A 21,454-nucleotide genomic window follows, 5' to 3' on the forward strand; every position below is an offset into this window, starting at 1 on the left:
TTTTGCTAATCACTCGTCCTAAATGTTCTGTGTGAAGAAGACTTGGAATGAAATAGAACTTGTAAATATAACTCCTCACCAACATACAAAACATATTAACTTGGATAACATTTACAAACCGAACTGGATATAAATAAGTCGTAGTTACTGTAGTAGGTCTAACTAAAACATGTGAAATAAATACAATGACATCGTTTGGGACAGTAACTACAGGACTGATTTTCTTAACTACTCAGTATACTCTAATCACCCTACCCCCCATCTCTCACTAACCCCTAACTCCACCCTCACCTCCCACTAACCCCACACCCCCACTAACCCCACACCCCCACCAACCCCACACCCCCCACTAACCCCTAACCTCCACCACTAACCTCCACTAACCCAACCTCCACCAACCTAACCTCCACTAACCTAACCTCCACTAACCTAACCTCCACTAACTAACCCCTAACCCCCAACTAACCCCCCACTAACCCCCCCACTAACCCCCCCACTAACCCCCCACCCCGCACCGACTTAAAGTTAGGGAGATACAGCGTAGTTGTTTATCACCACTAAATAACTTGATACAGGTTAGATGGAGTTATTGTACCTTACTGTACCCCCCTACTGTACCCTACTGTACCCTCGATGTGAAGGTCATTGCAGTTACTTGTTATACTGTAGATGTCAGGGGGAGGATACAACTGTTATCTCTCTGTTATCTTAGTTATATCTTGTTCCTTAACTATTTACACACACACACACACACACACACACACACACACACACACACACACACACACACACACACACACACACACACACACACACACACACATATACACACACACACATACCAAAACTAAACACTCAAGAATATTTCAGGTACACTAAATAATTCCCAAAATCAACTTACACTTCACGCACTTAGGAGCAGCTGCACCAGAAGACAGACATAAATATATAAAAAAGAAAATCACTTAAATAAACTCAGTCTTTCAAAGCGTTACGTTAGATCAGAGTGCAAAGTATTACCTCTTATAAGTGTGTTTAAGTATTTTAAGTGTATCTTAAGTACGCCTGAATGTTGTGCTTATTAAGTCAAGCACAGCCGAATGCCGTTAGGTGTACACGAGGTCGGTATATTCTGCAACCAGGTGAGTGTCCTAGGAGGTGCTTGGATGTACTGGGAGGCATGTGAACGCTCCAGGAGGTAGGTGAATGCTCCCAAGAGGTAGGTGAATGCCCCCCAGGAGGTAGATGAATGTCCCCAGGAGGTAGGTGAATGGCCCAGAAGGCAGGTGAAATCCCCAGGAGGTAGGTGAATGCCCCCAGGAGGTAGGTGAATGGCCCAGAAGGCAGAAGAATGCCCCAGGAGGTAGGTGAATGGCCCAGAAGGCAGGTGAATGCCCCAGGAGGTAGGTGAATGCCCCCAGGAGGTAGGTGAATGCCCCCAGGAGGCAAATTAGTGTCCAAGAAGGTAAGTGAGTATCCCAAGAGGTAGGTGGCGCTGCAGGAGGTAGGTGAGTCACTGTCACCTTCCCCGTGGTGGGAGGGAGGCCGTGACGGCTTCAAGTCTCCTCACACAACAAAAACAAAAGCCTTCGCTCACGCCTTCCTCCTCACCCACCAGCGGTGACGTCAGCTCACCCAGTTAGTGTCGAGTGCCGCTAATCGAGACATGTTTTTGACCCGTTCCTGACCGCTAGCGGGAGGGGGGAAGGAGGGAGAGAAGGAGAGATGGGATGATAATGGCGTGGAAGAGGAGAGAGAAGGAGAGAAGGTCTGGTATGCGTGTGAGACTATAAAAAGAAAAGAGTGGTTGGTGTGGGTCGCTGTGATGGTGGGTACGTGGCGGCCCCTGGTCACGCCCTGGACCTGGTCGTGCCGCCCTCTGCTCCCCCCCCCCTACCCTTCCCTCCCTCCTGCCACCCACACCCTGCCATCCATGCTTCTCCATCCAAGCCTACACTCTGACACCCATCCTCCTGCCACCCACACCTCGATACTCATCCCCCTGCCTGCCACCTGCACCTCAATACTCATCCTCCTGCCACCCACACCTCGATACTCATCCTCCTGCCACCCACACCTCGATACTCATCCTCCTGCCACCCACACCTCGATACTCATCCTCCTGCCACCCACACCTCGATACCATCCTCCTGCCACCCACACCTCGATACTCATCCTCCTGCCACCTACACCTCGATACTCATCCTCCTGCCACCCACACCTCAATACTCATCCTCCTGCCACCCACACCTCGATACTCATCCTCCTGCCACCCACACCTCGATACTCATCCTCCTGCCACCCACACCTCGATACTCATCCTCCTGCCACCCACGCCTCGATACTCATCCTCCTGCCACCACACCTCGATACCCATTCTCCTGCCACCCACACCTCGATATTCACCCTCCTGCCACCCACACCTCGATATTCACCTCCTGCCACCCACACCTCGATATTCACCTGCCACCCACACCTCGATACTCATCCTCCTGCCACCCACACCTCGATACTCATCCTCCTGCCACCCACCTGATACTCATCCTCCCCACCCACACCTCGATACCCATTCTCCTGCCACCCACACCTCAATATTCACCCTCCTGCCACCCACACTCGATATTCACCCTCCTGCCACCCACATCATGTCGCCCATGTTGTTCCACTATGCTTATACTTAATCATCTACACACACACACACACACACACACACACACACATGCCATCCTCGCGCCCTCACCAACATACCATCCCCACGCCCATGCCGACACCAGCCCACCGTCCCCACGCCCTGGCCAACCCCTGCCCCTGAGCCATCAATCGTACGCCCGAGTGCGTCCCACGCCTAACCTCCCGCGCCCTGCATACCACGACTGGCGTGTTCCTGCCCATCAGACATACCCCTGCTACTCTCAGCCTTACCCTCTACATCATTACCACGAGAAAATACCCAAGATACCCATTTTTTCTAGGGTATGGAGTCGATCGTATTGTGCGGTTTCTTAGGGTATCATTCGCGTGCCATCACATACCCCCCCTCTCCCCACTTTCACCCCCCCCCCGTGCCCGCTTTCACGACATCATATTTATAAGGTTGTAAAGTGCAATTTGACTCGTGAGCTGTGTTTTGGGGTCAGGTGGGGGAGGGGGGAAGGGGATAGGTGGGGGAAGGATAATGGTAGGGGTGACAGTGGTGGTGGTAGTGAGAGGGGAGGGGGTTGGTAAATGTGGTGTTGGTGGGTGGAGGTAGTGGAAGGTAAGCATGGTGGTGGTGATGCGGATGGTTGTAGTGGTCGTGGTGGTGGTTTTGTTGGTGTTCATGGTGGTGGTGGCAATGGTAATGGTAGCTGCGCTGGTGATGACTGTGGTTATATTTGTGGTGTAGTAGAAATGGTAGTAGTGGTGGTCGTAGGTAGTAGTTATTGTAGTAGTAGTTGTAGCGGTACTGATAACCATGGTATAGTAAATCTCTACACACTATGTACCTCTCCCCTTGTCTAAGCCAGAGCCAACCATAGGCACCACTCATCCACACACAACCCCGTGATTATTCTACCGTGAAAAAAAATCACTATGGGATTTTATAACACATAATATTTTAATAACATCTTAAAATTGAGGATTGGAAACTTACTTTTTTTCTATATGGTGTTTACTTAATACACATTATATTAGTAACTGGTGATCTTTTGTGGTCTAAAGCGGCTACCACTTAGTATCGCTACACTTACACAGAGATAAGGTGGTAAATTCATTTACTGGTCTGTATTTTATTGTTTCGTTGTGTAGTTAATTTATGTGGCATGTTTGTACTGTACATTAGATAGTGTTTTGTGTGTGTGTGTTGCGTTGTGTGTGCGTGTGTGTTGCGTTGTGTGTGTTTGTGTGTGTTGTGTTGTGTTATGTGTATGTGTGCTTTAACTTTTAGAACACAAACAGTTTCTCTAACATCCTCAAGTGGCCAATACTTTCCTGACAACCACAGAATTGAAAAATTACCCAAAATTACAAAAGAAACTCGAGCCATTTATTTCTCTGCATTTAAACACGTAATTCATTTGTTCTGCATTTAATGAATGACACAACAATAATAATTCGGAACCACAATTACATCACAAAAGTGAGACGAAAAAACGATTAGTTTAATCTGGTTCTTTGTGGTTTATTTATTCCCTTAGTGGACGCAGATGATGTTAAGTTATATTTACTGTAAGAACTTTATCTCCGATACTTAGAGCTGTTAAGTAACCTTCCATTTCACAACCTATAACTTTGCCTTTATTAACAGTTAAGAATTTGTATATCTTAACTTATTGCATACATCAACAAGACGTTTTACTCATGCAAATTCCTCTTCTTTATTGTCAGCGGCCAGGTATAGAAAATTCTAAGTCAGTAACTCATCTTGACAGTTGCCTGTAATTTAACGTAGACGCTCTATTTATCATAAATTATACATCCCTCTATAATCGCTACAAACTCGCGTTGACCCATAATTTTACGGAATAAAAAACAGGCAAAATTACAATACAGTTCCTTACCATATTTTTTGTATTATTATTGATGGTCGTTTAGGACACCTTCAGAAATTATTCTTTAAAAATTCAATGCGTTTTTAAAGTAGTTAGGTGTGGTTGAGAAAGTTTACCTTGGTTTAGTTAACATAAGTTACCCTGGTTAAGAAAATTGATCTTGGCTTAGTTAACATAAGTTACCTTGGTTAAGTTATTTATGGTTAAGAAAGTTTACTTTGGTTTAGTGACCATAAGTTACCCTGATTAAGTTATTTATGGTTAAGAAAGTTTACCTTGGTTTAGTGACCATCTAACCTTACCTAACCAACTAACTTAAACCAAGGTAAACTTTCTTAACCATAAATAAAGTTAGTTGGTTAGGTAAGGTTAGATGGCCTAATATTGTAGGTTATTAGGCGTCTCGATCTTATTTACCAGGTATCTGCCGTACACCTTCCATGAGATCACCTGCCTCAGGTGGTCCACAGCTCCAGATGCATCACGCGGATGACATTCATGTAGTGAGGATGTCAGATTGTGACTACCTGCTCTAGATGAGGGAGGACCAAGATCTCGTACAATCATCTAAAATTTTCTTACATCAAAGTGAGATAATGATCGTTGGACCAGACCCAATATTTTGGTCTCCATTTTGACATTTTTCATATATGTGATGCCTATTGTGTCACTTCGACTTTATTTTTAGATTTATATACATTTATATTGGATAATTCTATCAGTTATAACTAAGTAATCTCCTCAGATATCCTGAGAGGTCCATCTCTTATGGATTAGTAGAGGAGGAAACCGGAGTACTATTATCCAGAGAAAACCTGCGATAAATAATCGGCACCAGCTCACTCACACCTGATCTGGGGAGTCACTGGTGAGAGGTAAGCACGATACTGTTGCACTGCCATCTGCCGACATCTAATTTGTTATATATAAAATAATTGCATTTGTGTACCAGTAGCAGCTGAAATACAGTGTTAGTGTCGGCGCCTCTTTATCTTTATTATCTATAACCTGTTAAACTGAAACCCTCTCTTTTGAATCTAAGTTTGTAATTTGGGATGCTTGGGTTATTCTTAGTAGCTTAAGGAACAAAATATTTTTGTGATGAGTTATGTATTTGTCTATTTCCACTGAGAAAATGATTTATTATTGTCTGTCTAAAATTATTCCTCTAGGTGGATTAGCCTACAGTAAATGTTGAAATAGAGAAAAAAATTGATGGCCTACATTTAATTTTAGTAAAGTTTATGAAACATTGTACTATGTAAAACATTTTCTTTAGTAACTACACCCGAGAAAATTATATTTAGAGAGGAACTTCTATATTTTTGTACATGCGAAGCGTTTACTTGGAAAGATAGATAGATAGACAGCCAGATACTCAGTAAAATCGTCATGCAAATATACAATTGGAGATAATACATGAGAGTGGTCCAAGCTGATTAACCCTCTCTCCCCACCACATAATTACTGAATAGTGAATACTTCACCATATATTGCTAGGCCGACTATCAATAGGCTCGGCTGATATTCGGATCACATTCCCGAATGGTATACAGTATATGCCCCATTGGCAGCTTTCCATAAAATTGGGATTTCAACTTCCATTTGATCGATAAGAAAATAATAAGGACCAAATATATTTCTCTGTTTTATTAATTTAGTTAATAAAGACAAGATGGCAAAAATACCGGAAATATGCTTTTAGTATGCATGATAATAATAATAATAATAATAATAATAATAATAATAATAATAATAATATCTATATGTAAAATATATATATAAATGTTAATTCAGTATGGCAATATGGGGGCAATAACTGTACACCAGGGTACAGCTGACACTCGCGCTGAACATAATATAGAAATCGTAATTTGAAGTCGGTCCGACTAATTACCCAAATGTAGCCAAATATAGCCGGAATGAAGTCAAATAATGGTCCTAGATGAATAAATCGGACTGCCAATCACTTCTCGTCTAGTATTTGGTGTCAGAAAGTCACACAAAATTGAAAAACTTACTTTAATCTGAGTTAATAGATCGAGTGCATGTACCTAACCTAACCTAACCTAACCTAACTTAACCTCGATTATTATTTGGTGTCATAAAGTAAAAAAAATTGGTAAACTTAATTTAATCTGAGTTGTGTTGTGTTAGGTTAGGTTAGGTTAGGTTAGGTTAGATTAGGTTAGATTAGATTAGATTAGATTAGATTAGATTAGATTAGGTACATGCACTTGATCTATTAACTCAGATTAAATTAAGTTACCAATTTTTTGTGACTTTCTGACACCAAATACTAGTCGAGAAGTGATTGGCAGTCCGATTTATTCATCTAGGACCATTATTTGACTTCATTCCGGCTATATTTGGCTACATTTGGGTAATTAGTCGGACCCATTTGAAGTAGCTAATGTTAAAAGTACTATGAACTAGAAATGTAAATAATATTAATTTTCTTTTTAATTGAAAATTACCTAAACTAACTACCTAACCTAATGGTCTTATTATAATTTTTGATAACTGCAGATAAACTTTTTGAGTTCATGTCGTTTGAAGAAAAAAGATATCATGGATCCTGAACGTGGTATTTTGTATAACATTACCAGCTGAGCCTTTCTGTTGACAGTAGGAGTTGGAGTGAATCATAAGTCCTTTAAGATACTGTACAACATCAAGGTAAGCGCAGCCATAAGGATTTGACAGCTTTCGTTTTACGTTTCCCCCATATGAAAGAAACATGAAGTAGGTTTTTCCGGGGTAAGACATGAGATATTTCTTTACTTAGTACCGGGAAGCTTATATCATAAAATTCAGTTACTCACACCTTTAAATAGCTATTAACAAACTACCTTTAAGTGTCTATAAACAAATTTACCATTTAAATAGCTGTAAACAAATTGTCCTTTTAAATAGCTGTAAATAAATTGTTCCTTTAAAATTTAAAGTCATAAACAAATTATCCCTTTAAATAACTGAACAAACTTTACAAAACTGTAAACAAACTGTTCCTTTATACAGTATAAAAAAAACTGTCCCTTTAACTATCAATAAGCAAACTGTCTCGTTAAATAACTGTAGACAAACTCATTTTAAATAACTAAAAACTGGCCATTTAAATAGCTATAAACAAACTGTCCTATCTTGAGGTAGAGGTTACTCGGCCTGTAACAGAACGTACAGTATACAGTATGTTAATGGTAGTGATCGTGAGAGTTGTCCAGTCTGGTGTTATCTTTTATCCTCTTCTCCACTGATCAGCTCATTAGCAGCTTTAGAGGTCGGTCACATCTCTGTTACTCACTGTTGGCAAGTACTGGGCATTAACTGGCTCCTGAATGTATCTGAACCTGCTCTAGTGTTGGTCAAATCTGGTTTTGAAAGAGCTCACACTTGGTGCCGTCACAACACTCTCTGGCAATTTGTTCCAAGAGTTCACAATTCCCACTCTGAAAAAGTTTGCCTTCAGTTTTCTGGACATGTGGCTTCTTCATCTTTGAACTGTGACCCATTGTGGGGCGGGTGTCGGTAAATTTGCATAAGCGCACCCCACTTTGTTAGAAAGTCAAACATATATTTTTCTGGTGCATTTGTGTGTGTTTGGACCAAATATGACCTTCATTTCCGTAGGAAATTGGCCGTTTTTTTTTTTTTTTTCGATTTTTTTTCATGGGACGTTTTCCGAAAAAAAATAATGGCTAAGCGAATACAAAATACACCAAAAAACACTAGAAAAACATAAACCAAACCTAACCTAACGGACTCTTACCATATGATGGAATCACTTATTTCTTACCTTATTGGCCTGGTTCTTGTTCGTCGTTGGATTCTGAGATTCTTACAGGTTGCTGACGCTGACTCTCGTTCAACGGGATCATTTCTGCCAACCAGGCAACTCTTGCTTCCACCCATGAAGATGTAATCTTGAATCACCTTCAGATCGTTAGTCATCCATGCTCCAGATGCCACCAAAACATGTTTTTGAGTAACACTGTACAGTACAGTACAGTACAATACTGTACTGCATTTTCAAATTTTCTTGATCCTACCCCACCTGGACCTCTACATTTCTTTATGGATTTACATGCATGGGTTTTATTCCAATAGCTATCAGGTAATGAGGTAAAATTTATTTGTTTTAAATTTAGTGTTGGCATTAAAAGTTTTTAATTTGATTCCTTATGTCACAATAATACTGTTTTCTTTAATTTTGTGCATTTATTGGACTTAAAGTGTGTCAACAAGTTTTTTGTATTTTGCAAAATTCCAGTGTCATGGTCACGTTGACTGCGGATCTATTTAACTAATGATTCTTATTAAACTCCATGCCCGCAAAACATGAGTGAGTTAGCGACCCCTGAGAAGACGTGTTTTTTCCCCCATAGACGCTACATTCGTGATCCCTCCCAGTAAGTCCTGCCTTCGAACACAGTTGTCAATACATTGTTTATTCCACTTCTCCTGGGAAGCTCAATCTTGGATTAGTCTGTGTAAATCAACTCAAGTAATTCGCCAGACCTTTGTCAACTGAGGGTCATCTTTGAATAAGTAACAGTTAGTTTGTTTGTAATTATTGTCATTGCGTGAGTAGCGATCACTGGCAACTCACCCGTGCGCATCGCAGGGAAAGCGTTCCCTGACGCTGCTTCCATGTTTCTCCAGGTATGTTTTGTGTAGCCATTCAGTTAATTCAGTCAATTGTAGTGAATATCAGTGTTCACCAGTGTTCATGATTTAACAGTTGAATTGTCATTCACCCAGTGTAGAAGTAATATAACGTAAATACGTCTGTCGTCTAGACAAGAGAGTTTGTTTGGGTTGTCATGTTCCCTGATGCCGCTTCCATGTTTCTCCAGATCCCATTGTGATTCTTGAATCGCTCCACCATTCAACAACGGCCCCGGATGTAGTAAATAACCAGCAGGGATCATATACGAAACGATGGCACCGATGCGGCCTGATTAATGTGCCCCACGGCTTCGTTGGGCCAGACCCCAGACCCACCATGTGTCTGGCTACCCCACAATAACAACGGGCGTGAGCCCCAGTGCTCTACCCTGGGTTACTCCTTGGAAGTGTATGTCCACAGAGAGGGTTGTAACATGTATGTTAGGGATAATTAGATGGAAATAATTATCCCATGTTGGGTAGTGGACCCCTGTATATGCTAGTTTAATTATTTACGAGTATGTTGAGTAAGTACTGTAATTTACAATGAGTGCCATGTAATGTAACACCCGTAATGTTGTGAGTAAGAGTAAAGAAGAAGGGACTGAGTTTCCACTAAGCCCAGGAGTTGAGCCTGGTAGTTATATGTTTAATACAATATCTTTCCCCATTGATTGCACATTAATAAACTTGTTTTTTAGAGTACTTTATGTGTATTCATTTCTCCCACAGTATTTTACCTTGATTTCCATCCAAGTGACTTGATACCAGAATTACCCCCACGTGCATTGACCCTCGACCATGCTACCAAAAGAAGGTCCATGCTACCAAAAGAATAGGTGACGGAACTGAGTAAGAGTAGGACTAAGAGAAGTAAGTAAGATGAGAGTGGTGTAGAAACAGAGAGGGAACCCGCGCCCTCACATTGGTGGCCGCGCCAGACCCGCCCCCTCACCAGGAACACCCAACTCACTCACCTAATTTCTGTCACACTAGTGCACAATCTTATGCAATACAGTACAATATATTTAAAATGGTTCACACCACAGGAGGTTATACTTCATGGAAAACTGGATTAGAAATATTAAACCTGTATTGTATAGATATTTTTGAAGATGTTTGCTATGATTATGTTCCTTTTTTTTATTTTTAGAAATGATGTCAGTGCGAAAAGATGTCACCCACATGATGGTGAGGTATATCAAGTATCGCCAACTATTCACCACTTCTTGGCAACAAAAAATGCCAAAAGTCATTGATAAGGTAAATTCCATCCATAATATAATTTCCTAATTATATGATGTACAGTACAGGCTTGTGTACATTGATTGTATCTTTACTTTACTAAGTTTATACTTCACTATGTTGAGTAAACCTCCATAAGTATTGTTCTTTATTTTTTCAGTGAAACTGTTTTAGTCAAACAAATGGTATGATTATCTACCCATTAAGTGGTGTACAGTATACGGTATGAGTAAGGCTTGAAGCAGTGAGGTAGGGAGGGAGAGAGTTAGCAGTGGCCCCCCTCTCACACTGGCTGTAACCTCCTTTCCTTCTTTCACTTTACACACACAGCCAACACAATTTATTATAATTAGAATTAACCCATAAACTTTATTTATATTGTTTCTTTGAATAAAATCTAACACTTGGCAGATTTCTGTGCATGTTAAAACCTTTTTAATGTACAGTATGTGTATGTAGGTATGTAATTCTTGTAAAGAAATAAGAACAAAATTTACTTGCCAAAAAGCCTCTGTGTATCTTCTTCCAAGGTGGTGATTGCAAAATGCAAAGTATCTAAAGTTATAGCAATAGAAAATGAGACAGTTGAGTGTAAAGGATGTGAATGGGTCAGGGAATCTTCATTGAGGGTAAATACATAGTGATCTTTTTTACCGCTTCTGTTATTATAACCAAAATTAATTGCATCCATGGTAGGTATAGGACACATACTACAGTAGTAGTATTAATATTTTCTTTTATTATAATTGTTATGTATTTTTATTAATTTATATTTTTATTATTATTACAATATTATTATCATTATTATTATTATTGTTTTATTTTATTTTCGCCCCCCAGGCCTTGATGTGGGTCATTAAAAATGACCTGTGCCCGGGTGGGCTAATGCTCGTAAAAATTATGTTACTCGTGGCATTTTAATGTAATTTTCAGGAGTGCAAGGTACAGTAATTAAAATTTGCTCGAAGCCATTCATAAATACTGTACAGTATTTATAATCCTGATTTATGAACACACAGTATTTATGAATGGCTTATTGGTGTAGCTATAGGAGGTAGGAATTTTTTTTTTCAAAAATATATATCACCTGCTTTGGTGACTGACCATGATAATAGTATGAGGTGAGATGAATAGTAAAACAGTAGCCACAATTATACTGATGTGCAATGTACAGTCATATCTCCATTAGTTTGAACATTTTTGGTGCAGAGCACTTCCAGAAATGGGAGATTTCCGGGTGATGAGTCGACTCTCTCAAAGCCAGGGGGGAAAAAAAGCCCTCATTCCCTGGAATTTTCCAGTAAATGTGCCCCTCGGAAAATCGTTGCCAAACCTGGAATTATCCAGAAAATTCTTGCCTTGAGAATGATTTTCTGAGAAAATTTCAAGTTTGGCTAACGGAGATATTACAGTACAGTACTGTATATTGATGTGTGGTATATTTAAATTAGCTACACGAGTTACTGTACTCTTACATACGTGCATAGTCCTAATCATGTATCTTTAACAAACAATAAGTAATTAAATTTTATGTATATAATACAGTACCAAATCTGAAGTAGCCCAAGAAACCACCATTTAAGTTAAAAATTAAAAAAAAATTTGTCGGAGTTACTCCACAACCCTACCTTCCCTACATCTCATAAGAGGGGATACCCCTTCCTTCACCCTCCCCACACTCTACAGCCTCCATCTTTTCATGAAATATATATTCTTGCTTTCCTCTTCCCTTTCCCAAAAAACGTTTCCTAGAAACAACACTGTCTAATGTTAATTGAAAATGTTTCAGATCGTTCTAACAAGTACAGCAGACGACTTTGGACTGTTATCAGTTCAAGAAAAACATTCTCCCTGCATTAGCTGTCTCTCTCCTTCAAGGTCAAGTTTTGTCCAGTTGTGGTCACTTACCCCTCAGAGGAATCTCTGGGGCTGGCTTAATGCTATCTTTAACAAGTAAGTGTTGGTCAAAATTAGTAAAATTACCAAATAGTATACTTCAGTGAAAAATATATTTTCATGTATACAGTACACCCTCAAACCAGGCTGCTTTTAGTACTGCACATGACCTTGTAGGTTTAGTTCAGTGGTACCCAACCAGGGTTCTATAAGCATCTTTCAAGGGTTCTGCAAAATTCAATAATACTGTAATAATAATAATAATGATAATACAGTAATGCTCTTTAACATAACAAAATGCAAGACCTTACATGTCGGATACAACAACCCTAAGCACAACTATTCTGTTAATAACACTTTCCTGGAAAATATAGATGCAGAGAAAGATCTTGGTGTTGTGATAGCTTATTCACTGAAGGTGGGGGCAACAGTGAGGAAAGCAACTCAAGATGTGGGAATTATAAAGTGTATCTTTGAGTAGAAAGATAGGAAAATACTCCTTCAATTGTACAAATCTCAAATATGCCCCAGTCTTGATTACTGTATACAGGCATGAAAACCCTGCCTCCAGAAAGATCTAACATCCCTAGAAAAGGTGCAATACAGAGTGATTAAAATGATTCTGGAACTATGTCATCTCAATTATCCAAGTAGTCTGAGGGCCTTAGGACTAACAACCCTTCAGACAAAGCACAATAGGGCAGATCTGTTTAAAACAATAAAAATTCTGAGTTCATTGGCTCATACATAATACTATTCAATTAATATTAATATATCTCAAGTAAATCAATATATGACTGTTAAGGATACCCAGTTCTGGCTAACTTTAATGCCAAATTCATTATATGTAATGATATAACTGCTTGAAAACATTAACTTTCAAGAATATTTACCGTCGAAGTCACAAACAAATTCACACTTTCGGAGAACACATTCACCGCTATTTCTTCTATTTCACTAATTACAGTACATTGTATTATGTACATCAGGACATAAGACATAAAACATATATAGCAACAGATAATAATGGCCATTTTATAAAGAGTAGACTCGAGTGTAAACACCACATATTCACATAAAGGTCGCGCTTAGGAAGAACATTATGGGGAAGTAGTGTATTTGGTGGAAGAGCTACTCAGCTGAACTGATAGATCTCATATAGTATTGTATTTACCCCAAACATAACCACTTTCATTTAGATCATGGTCCCTGTGCTCTCCTCACCCAAATTGGCTTTGAGAGGAAAACTACTACCAGAAAGTGATAAGTCTGCATTTTTCACACTCCACATTCACTTTGCTTCTATCAGCCTTACTTTAGAAAATTTTCAACAGGCACTAATGTACTTGCTTAATAATTTTAGGTTATGTAAATGTTGGTCTGAGGCTCTGAATGATGTCTTTCTTGTCGGGGACTCCCAGAGACTACTTATCCTGTATGCCCATGATTGCGCTAATGCTATACACATTAGAAATATATGAAGTACAGTACCTAGTAATTTTAATAGCAGAAATTTATATAATTTGTACTTCGGGTTAAAAGAACATTGTGATAAATCATTTAAGTGGTGACTATATATTCAGTCTAGGAGAGTTGTGATTGGTATGGTCAAGATTACTAGAATCTATTTTTTATTTGTCTTTAAATTCTAGACTGTACTTGTTCCATCCCCGCACTGCTTCTCAAGCTTACATACAGTCTCACCTTTAGTGTTCAAAAAGTAAGAAAAACAAAGACAAATATTTCTAGACATAAATGTGTTAATAAGGGTTCCTGCATAGAACTCCAGATTTTATTTGTGAATGCTTTTTAAATTTAAAATTTTACAGAGTTGATGAAAGTCGAATTAAAGATGTAGGTCCTGATCGAGCCTGTGCTGAATGGTTGCTGCGGTGTGGAGCCTTTGTTAAGTGGCAAAACAGTGAGAATTGGACCAAAGACTACAATACCTTGCCAGCAACTGGTGGCAGATTTCTCAAAATAGAAGAAATTGATGCAACTGACTCTGCAATAATGCACATTGGTTTTCCACATTTCCGTAAGTTACTTATATGATTTACTGTATTTATTAGTGTATAAGAAGCACCTGGAACAAGTCAAGGTTTAAAAGCCTTAGTCTACTATGGGAGGATTCTATGGTTTTGTAAAAAATTGAAGTTTATTAACCCTTAAAGGACGAGTAGATTTACGTCCTCTGTCTGCTCAGGACAGGGTATATTTTGTTATGTAGAAAATGGAGCAAATCGCATTAGATAATGTTGTTCAAATACATGTAGAATGCACCTTACTTTAGATATTTAAATTTCTTTTTTGCACCATAAGTAGCTGAATCTTTTTTTTTTCAACAAATTTATATTTATTTGATAAATACTATATGAGAAATAATAATTTCTTAAAGAAATCACGAGTTGAACTGGGAGAACTGTACATGTTTTTCTGGCTCTGGATCAAACCACTACCATAGTTATAGTAACCAGACAACAACACAGCCAAGAGCACACCAAAACAATAGTGCGAAAACCTAAACATATTATGCTGTCTGTCACCCTTTATGCGTTTTCCTCTTAAGCGTTAGATTGTATATGAAAATTTTTAATGTCTTTATGATACTGTACAGTATTCATTACAATGAATAGAGCTAATGAATTAGAACATAATGGCTTACATGTTCTCTCTGAGGTAGTTAAAGAAAAAGTGACTGTCATCTCCAGTCATGTTTTGGTATAAAATTTGTCTTTTAATTTTATTTTTATGACAATTATCTTCTTGTTGCTATCAAGTTATTCATAGATAAATTTATTTATAACTATAAAAGCTAACTTATCAGTACAGCTCCTCCCAGACTTATGACTGGGTTAGGGACCCAAATCCAGGTCGTAAGTCGAAATGGCCGCAAGTCGAAAATGCTTAAATAATATATAGAAAATCTAAAATGGGTGTCTCTTTTTCTTCTCAGCACCACAAAACTCTCACTTTTAAGCTTCCCAGCCATTTTAAAGTGAATTACAAACAAAAATTTTGTCAGTACACGGCGCAATCACTGACGTTGAGACTTGAAAATACGTAATTTGACAAAATTTTGGTACGACTGAGGCAGGTCGTAAGTGCGGGTGGTCGTAAGTTGAATAGGTCGTAAGTTGGGGAGGAGCTGTAGTCGTCTGGTGAAGGCAGCCAGTAGTGTTTATGCACTGGCAGCTCACTCAGATAAGAGATTGGGCTTGCTGTTCCTTATATATTTATTGATTGTTGATATTTTGTTTTATACAGTATTGGTAAATGTGAATACCATACAGTACTGTACTATTTATTACTGGTAATTTGATGATGAGTAAAACCTTTTAGTTGCAATATTTTCTATACGGTTCTGGTTGGAGAAAATATTTACTAAATACGATATCCTCAGAAATATTTATATTCTATGGAAAAGTGATGTTTTGTTTTATGATAGAACTGTACAGGTAATTTTATTATTTATTACAATGCTGGTAATTATCATATATGTACTGGTATGTACTTCATTGGTATTCAAAGATTTTTTTCTGTTCTGCTTGATTGATATGTTTTTGTATTTAATAAGAGTAAATATAGAGATGCCTTGAAACAAAAACAAGCTGACAGTAGGTGTATGCTATAGTGCTGACTCAGCCTCAGAAGGGGAAGTGGCAAATCTTCATAAGAATCATCCAGACAGCATCTAGAACACAAACCCTCATGGAAGATTTTAATCATGAGGCAATAGACTGAGTGAATCTTACCACATAAGATGATGGAGAAGAATATCTTGACTTTATTCAAGATTCAATCCTCACCTAACAAGTAATGGAACCAACGAGGGGAGGCAACATTCCGGATTTAATTTTGACGACTGAGGAGGCTATGGTGGACAAGGTCCACGTAGGAGAAAACTAACTCCGGCCAGCAACCACGACATACAGTAATACTTATATCTCCGTTAGCTGGAATCCCTCAAACCATGAACTCTCCATTAGCTGGAATTGAATTTTCTCGGAAAATTGTTCCCAAAGCCAGAATTTTCCAGAAAATTCCGGCTTTGGGAACGATTTTCCGAGGCACATATTCCGGAAAATTCTGGGATGGGGGAGTTTTTCCGGGTTTGAGAGATGAAAATTAGGCACATTTTTCAGTACCCGGAAAATTCCGGGGACGGGGGATGTTTTTCTGGGCTTGAGAGATAATGTAATGGGCAATTTCTGAAACTTCCAAAAAAAAATTCAGTTACCGGGAAAATTTTTGGGACGAGGGATATTTTTCCGGGTTCGAGAGATGATGTAATGGGCAATTTGTGGAACTTCCGAGAAAATTTTTCTGTTACCCGGAAAATTCTGGGGATGAGGGATTTTTTCCGGCTTTGAGAGAGTCGTCTCGTTAACCAGAAATCTCTCATTCCCGGAAGTGCTCTGCACCAATTGTTCTGGCTAACAGAGATGTCACTATTAAGTTGGATAATAGTCTTTGAAAGTGAAGAGAGAGTAGTTGAGGAGTCAGAGCCATCCCTAGGGGGGTGCAGGGCCCCTTTCCATTCTTAATACAGTATACAGTCTCTCCTCAACTACGACGGGGTTCTGTCTCGACGACCAGGTCGTAAGTCGAAAAGGTGAAAATAATACATAGAAATTCTAAAATGGATGTCTCTTTTTCTTCTCAGCACCACGAGAACTCTCACTTTTATGCTTGCCAGCCATTTTAAAGGGAATTACAGACAAAAATTTTGTCAGTACACAGCGCGATCACTAACGTCAAGACTCGAAAATACTGTACATAATTTGAAATATATTTTATACCACCACGGCGGTCGTTTGTCCGGGTTGTCGTAAGTCGAGGAGTATATATATATATATATATATATATATATATATATATATATATATATATATATATATATATATATATATATATATATATATATATATATATATATATATATATATATATATATATATATATATATATATATATATATATATATATATATATATATATATATATATATACTGAAATTTTGAACAAAATCCATTTTTTGGCCGAAATGACGAAAATTGTAAGTCTAAAGCCTTAAAGGATTTTTGGCCAAAAATGGCGCGGCTTGCCAGCCGCTCTCCGCGTAATGGGGTACACGCACCGCGGAATGTGAGCATGTTAGGTTCCGGCAGGGCACCGCTTTAACGGTGAAACGCGGAATGCGTGTACCCCATTACGCGGAGAGCGGCTGGCAAGCCGCGCCATTTTTGGATCCAAACCTCCCGCCATCCGCCATGTTGTGTAAGAGGCGCGAAAATGGTGCGCACAAGGTCGCCCAGTCATCAAAACATTACCGTACCAGTTCTTCACCCGCCACCCACTACAGCCGGCCCAAGTCAGTGATAGTGATAATTATAGTGAGGATATGGACTTATATGAACTTTGGGGGGTTTGACAAAGAGGCCCTGCAAGCCTCTGTGGTGGATAGTGATACAATTGATACAAGTGATACAGGTGAGGGCCAATAATCTGCCCTCTGCCTCGGAACCAACCGCCCATCTCCGTGTGCCCAGCCATCTTTTCTACTAATGTAAGTGTTAAAAAACCTAATATTATTGATATTTCTCTTAATTATTAATTGTGTGTGCATGCCATCATAAAGTTAAGATAATATTTTTACTACAACATAGTTGTGTGTCGTCAAAAAGTGGAGTTTGGGGGTCGGCCTGGACTCTATTTCAATTAATCCCATATGTTATGTTATTCACTTTACGCGTTCCTCACTTTCCGCGGTACCCTCCGGGTTACATTAACCGCGTAAAGTGAGGGTTAACTGTATATATACTGATAACACAAGGAAACAAGAAAACACGAAGTTCCCAAGTGCTTTCGTGTAATTCACATCTTCAGAGGTGAGTACAGACTTAGGAGAAATACTTGACATGGCTAATATATAAGTCCCTAGGGGACCGTAGGTGTCCACAATGGTCCGGTCATTAGGCAGTGACCCTACTAATCTTCATAAGCATAGCAGCTGTCCGTAGTCAGGTCATAGGGTAAGATGACCCACCCTTGTCACCTTAAAGAAACATGTTTTCTCAAGGCATCCAGATAAAATACATAAGTCTTATTAACTAGACTTGATTGGCCAGGTTTTTTGTACTGGCTTCTCTGAAGGGTGCGAGTCTTGGGGGTAAGTAGAATGACTCCTGTTTCGCTTGGGGTTTTGTTCTCCCTGGGTTAGTCGTACGTATTACTTACAGCTATATTATGCAGAGGTGTTTTAATTAAGGTACCTCACAAGTCACTCATCTTTTTCCCATAGTCATATGATAGGATTTCAGGCTTCTATCCTTCAGCTTTTGTGTTTTAGAACTACTTCTGGATCAGCCCAGTGAGCTTAAACCTACGTAACATAATTGTGATGTAAAATTCTTGTATAATGTTCTTTTTGCATTCCTTCTAACACTTGGTTTAACTCTGGAACTTTGCAGGGGGTTGCAAGCACATACGTCGTATAGTGTTTCATAAAGCATCGTATCTAGATGATTTAGGATTGAGCCAGTTGCTGTTGTTGCAGAACTCCCTTAAAGAACTTCAGATATCCTCCTGTGGCAATGTTACATCTGATGGACTAAGGAATTTGAAGAAGTTGGAGTGAGTATTTTTATTGACACCTAATTTTTATTAAGTAAAGTATGTATTGTATTGTATAGTATATATTAGTAATTAATTTTTTACTCATAAAACTGGTTAGTGTTGAGAGAAAGGATGAGACCAATTGGGTCAAGAAGTCTATGAACCTGAATGTGTAGGGGAAAGAGAGCCAATGGCAGGCCAAGAATTACACGGGGAGCGGTTGTAAGAAATAACATTAGAGTTAAGAACCTGACAAGAAAGACTGCAGGAGACTATACAGCACGGAAAGCTGCTGTCAGTTAATCATGGCTAACCCAAATAAGCATGGAAAATGACCGATGATGATGACAGTTTGGGAATGGTTCCTGCCAGTTGTAAAAATAATCTGATGTCTCAATTTCTAACTTTAAATTATTATACAGTTATCCACTCGCATACTGGACAAGGAGTAGTTACAGATGAAAAGAGAAAGTATTGCTTGGAAGTAAAAGGGGGGCTTTCAGGGCATTTTGAGTGAGATTGTTATAATTTTTTCATGTAAAGTACAATAATAATATGCCTTTTCTTCTAAATACTGTACCTCCTGTTACACCAGGATCTATTTTACTGTCTTTTTTTTTTTATTTACTGTATAACTGTATATACCCTACAGGGGCAGATCCAGAAATATCAGGGGGAGAAGTTGTGTGTGGGAGAACTTGCCAAGCAGTGAATCCACCCAGCTGGTGGATTTTGGGGGGAGGGGGGTGCTATAAGCACCCCCAGGATATTTTTTTAAATCTGACCAATATCATGGGCATTTTGAGGTCATGTGCATTTGATATTAGGAGATATTCTGAGGTCAATAGTAATTACTTTTTACTATACAAAAAATGCCTGAATGCAATACTGCATTATTGGAATTTTCTGATGAAAATGGGGGGTCCAGACCCCCAGGACCCCTGAATCTGCCCCTTCCTTTTGGTATAACAACATTTTCAGTCACAATACAAAATTGCCTGTACTTTACTATTTTCTTATTATCTTTCTAACAGAAATTTAGAATACTTGCTTCTGTATGATCTCCCAGAGATACGTGACAAGAATAGTATGCTGCAAGAACTAAAAGAGGCCCTTCCAAATTGTGTTGTGGAATTTCCATATGCACTGGCCAAAGATGACCCAAATGTAAAAACCAAAGAAGGAAGTGATGAGTAAACTATTGAAATGTGTATATATGGGTAAAAGAAATGTGCCTAGGGGTATGTAGTGCCTTGTGCTGTGCAGTACAATATTTAACTTCGTTAGATACACAGTACAGTATCTAATAATATGGGCCAATTACCTGAGTAGTCCACACATTAATCTGTGATACATAGATTACCCAAATAAAGTAGGATGATGTTCCATAAATCAGCTGTGTACTTATTCAAGAAATGCTAAATCAACTTTTGGTTCAGAGTAATCAAAAGTTTTCAAATAAAATTTATTACTGACCTTCAGCCAAATCTACTAACCTTCTCTACAGTAAGTCAGTTCATTCCCTTTAATGTAATAGAAGTTATAGTTGAAAAGTACCAATATCCAGACAGAGATGAAACTAACACGTCTCCTCTGGCAGCACATACACTTATCTTATTCTCCTTTATCAGTTTCTTGATAAATTTTTTCACTGCTCTTTACCTGATTCAACACCTTTAGTTCACTGTAGTTTCCACATTTAAGTGCATCACCCTTTCTTTTGCTAGTATAGTACTGTATTCACAATCAAGCTCGTCAGCCAGTCAGCTGGAGTAATACATTCTATTAGAATCACAAAAAATTAATGTCGCACCATTATCGCATCAACATCACCTGGTGCTTTCAGCATTTCTGTATCTATACAAGAGCTACCAGCAGCCTTTTTATTCTGCATTTCATCAGCAGCTTTCTTCACCTAATTCTCTCTTATCCTTGGCCCATCCCAATCAAACACCTCATTCAGCAGACAAATGAAGAATTTTCTATAAGTGCCCTCGATTCCAAATTTATGCCTCATACACACTGGTGTAAATAGTGTGGGTGCCAGCAAGTTGCAGGGAATATCAGTGTCAAACCTAGTGGATAATCAAGTAATTTTCTACATTTGATAATTAAATGCTGCATCTTTTTTGAGTGAAATATTGAATCCATGTTTGAGAAACCAAACTTGGATAAGGTTTGATTATAATATAAAATTTAAGATTTATAAAATTAATAAATCATCTGAATTTAATCAAAATCAGGATTATATCCAAACATTTTATTTTTTGCTGTTCCTCAAAAAGTTTATCACTAAAACATTTACAGTATTGTACATAAGCTTTGTAAAAAATATATCCCCATCTGAATAAAACAAAATAATTATCAATCACTAAAACTACATGTCATAATTGTTCCTATCCTTACCTGGAAAAAAAAAAATACATTTCACTGATTTAACAAAATAAATTTATAGTACATGTATAAAATTCCTGAAACATTTTGGTCAAGTTCTT

General features: G+C 38.6%; 1 protein-coding gene across 6 annotated transcripts in view; it reads left to right on the forward strand.

Annotated features, from left to right (window-relative positions):
* LOC121857201 (ATP synthase subunit s, mitochondrial-like) overlaps positions 1-21,454 on the forward strand; it is a 75,506-nt gene that overhangs the window by 52,138 nt on the left and 1,914 nt on the right. The window contains exons 1-7 of one of the 6 annotated variants that reach the window (XM_042353147.1): positions 4,988-5,120; positions 5,278-5,407; positions 10,354-10,463; positions 12,235-12,398; positions 14,171-14,379; positions 18,815-18,977; positions 19,994-20,440. In XM_042353147.1, the coding sequence (XP_042209081.1) occupies positions 10,356-10,463; positions 12,235-12,398; positions 14,171-14,379; positions 18,815-18,977; positions 19,994-20,156 (807 nt within the window). In that variant the 5' untranslated portion in view covers positions 4,988-5,120; positions 5,278-5,407; positions 10,354-10,355 and the 3' untranslated portion in view covers positions 20,157-20,440. Of the gene's footprint in view, positions 1-4,987; positions 5,121-5,277; positions 5,408-7,066; positions 7,212-7,591; positions 7,813-9,590; positions 9,610-10,353; positions 10,464-12,234; positions 12,399-14,170; positions 14,380-18,814; positions 18,978-19,993; positions 20,441-21,454 lie in introns of those variants that run through there. The other 5 variants (XM_042353148.1, XM_042353146.1, XM_042353145.1 and 2 more) reach the window with 5 other exon arrangements.

This window comes from Homarus americanus, unplaced genomic scaffold (assembly GCF_018991925.1).
Source record: "Homarus americanus isolate GMGI-L3 unplaced genomic scaffold, GMGI_Hamer_2.0 scaffold20465, whole genome shotgun sequence".
Taxonomy (NCBI): Eukaryota; Metazoa; Arthropoda; class Malacostraca; order Decapoda; family Nephropidae; genus Homarus; species Homarus americanus.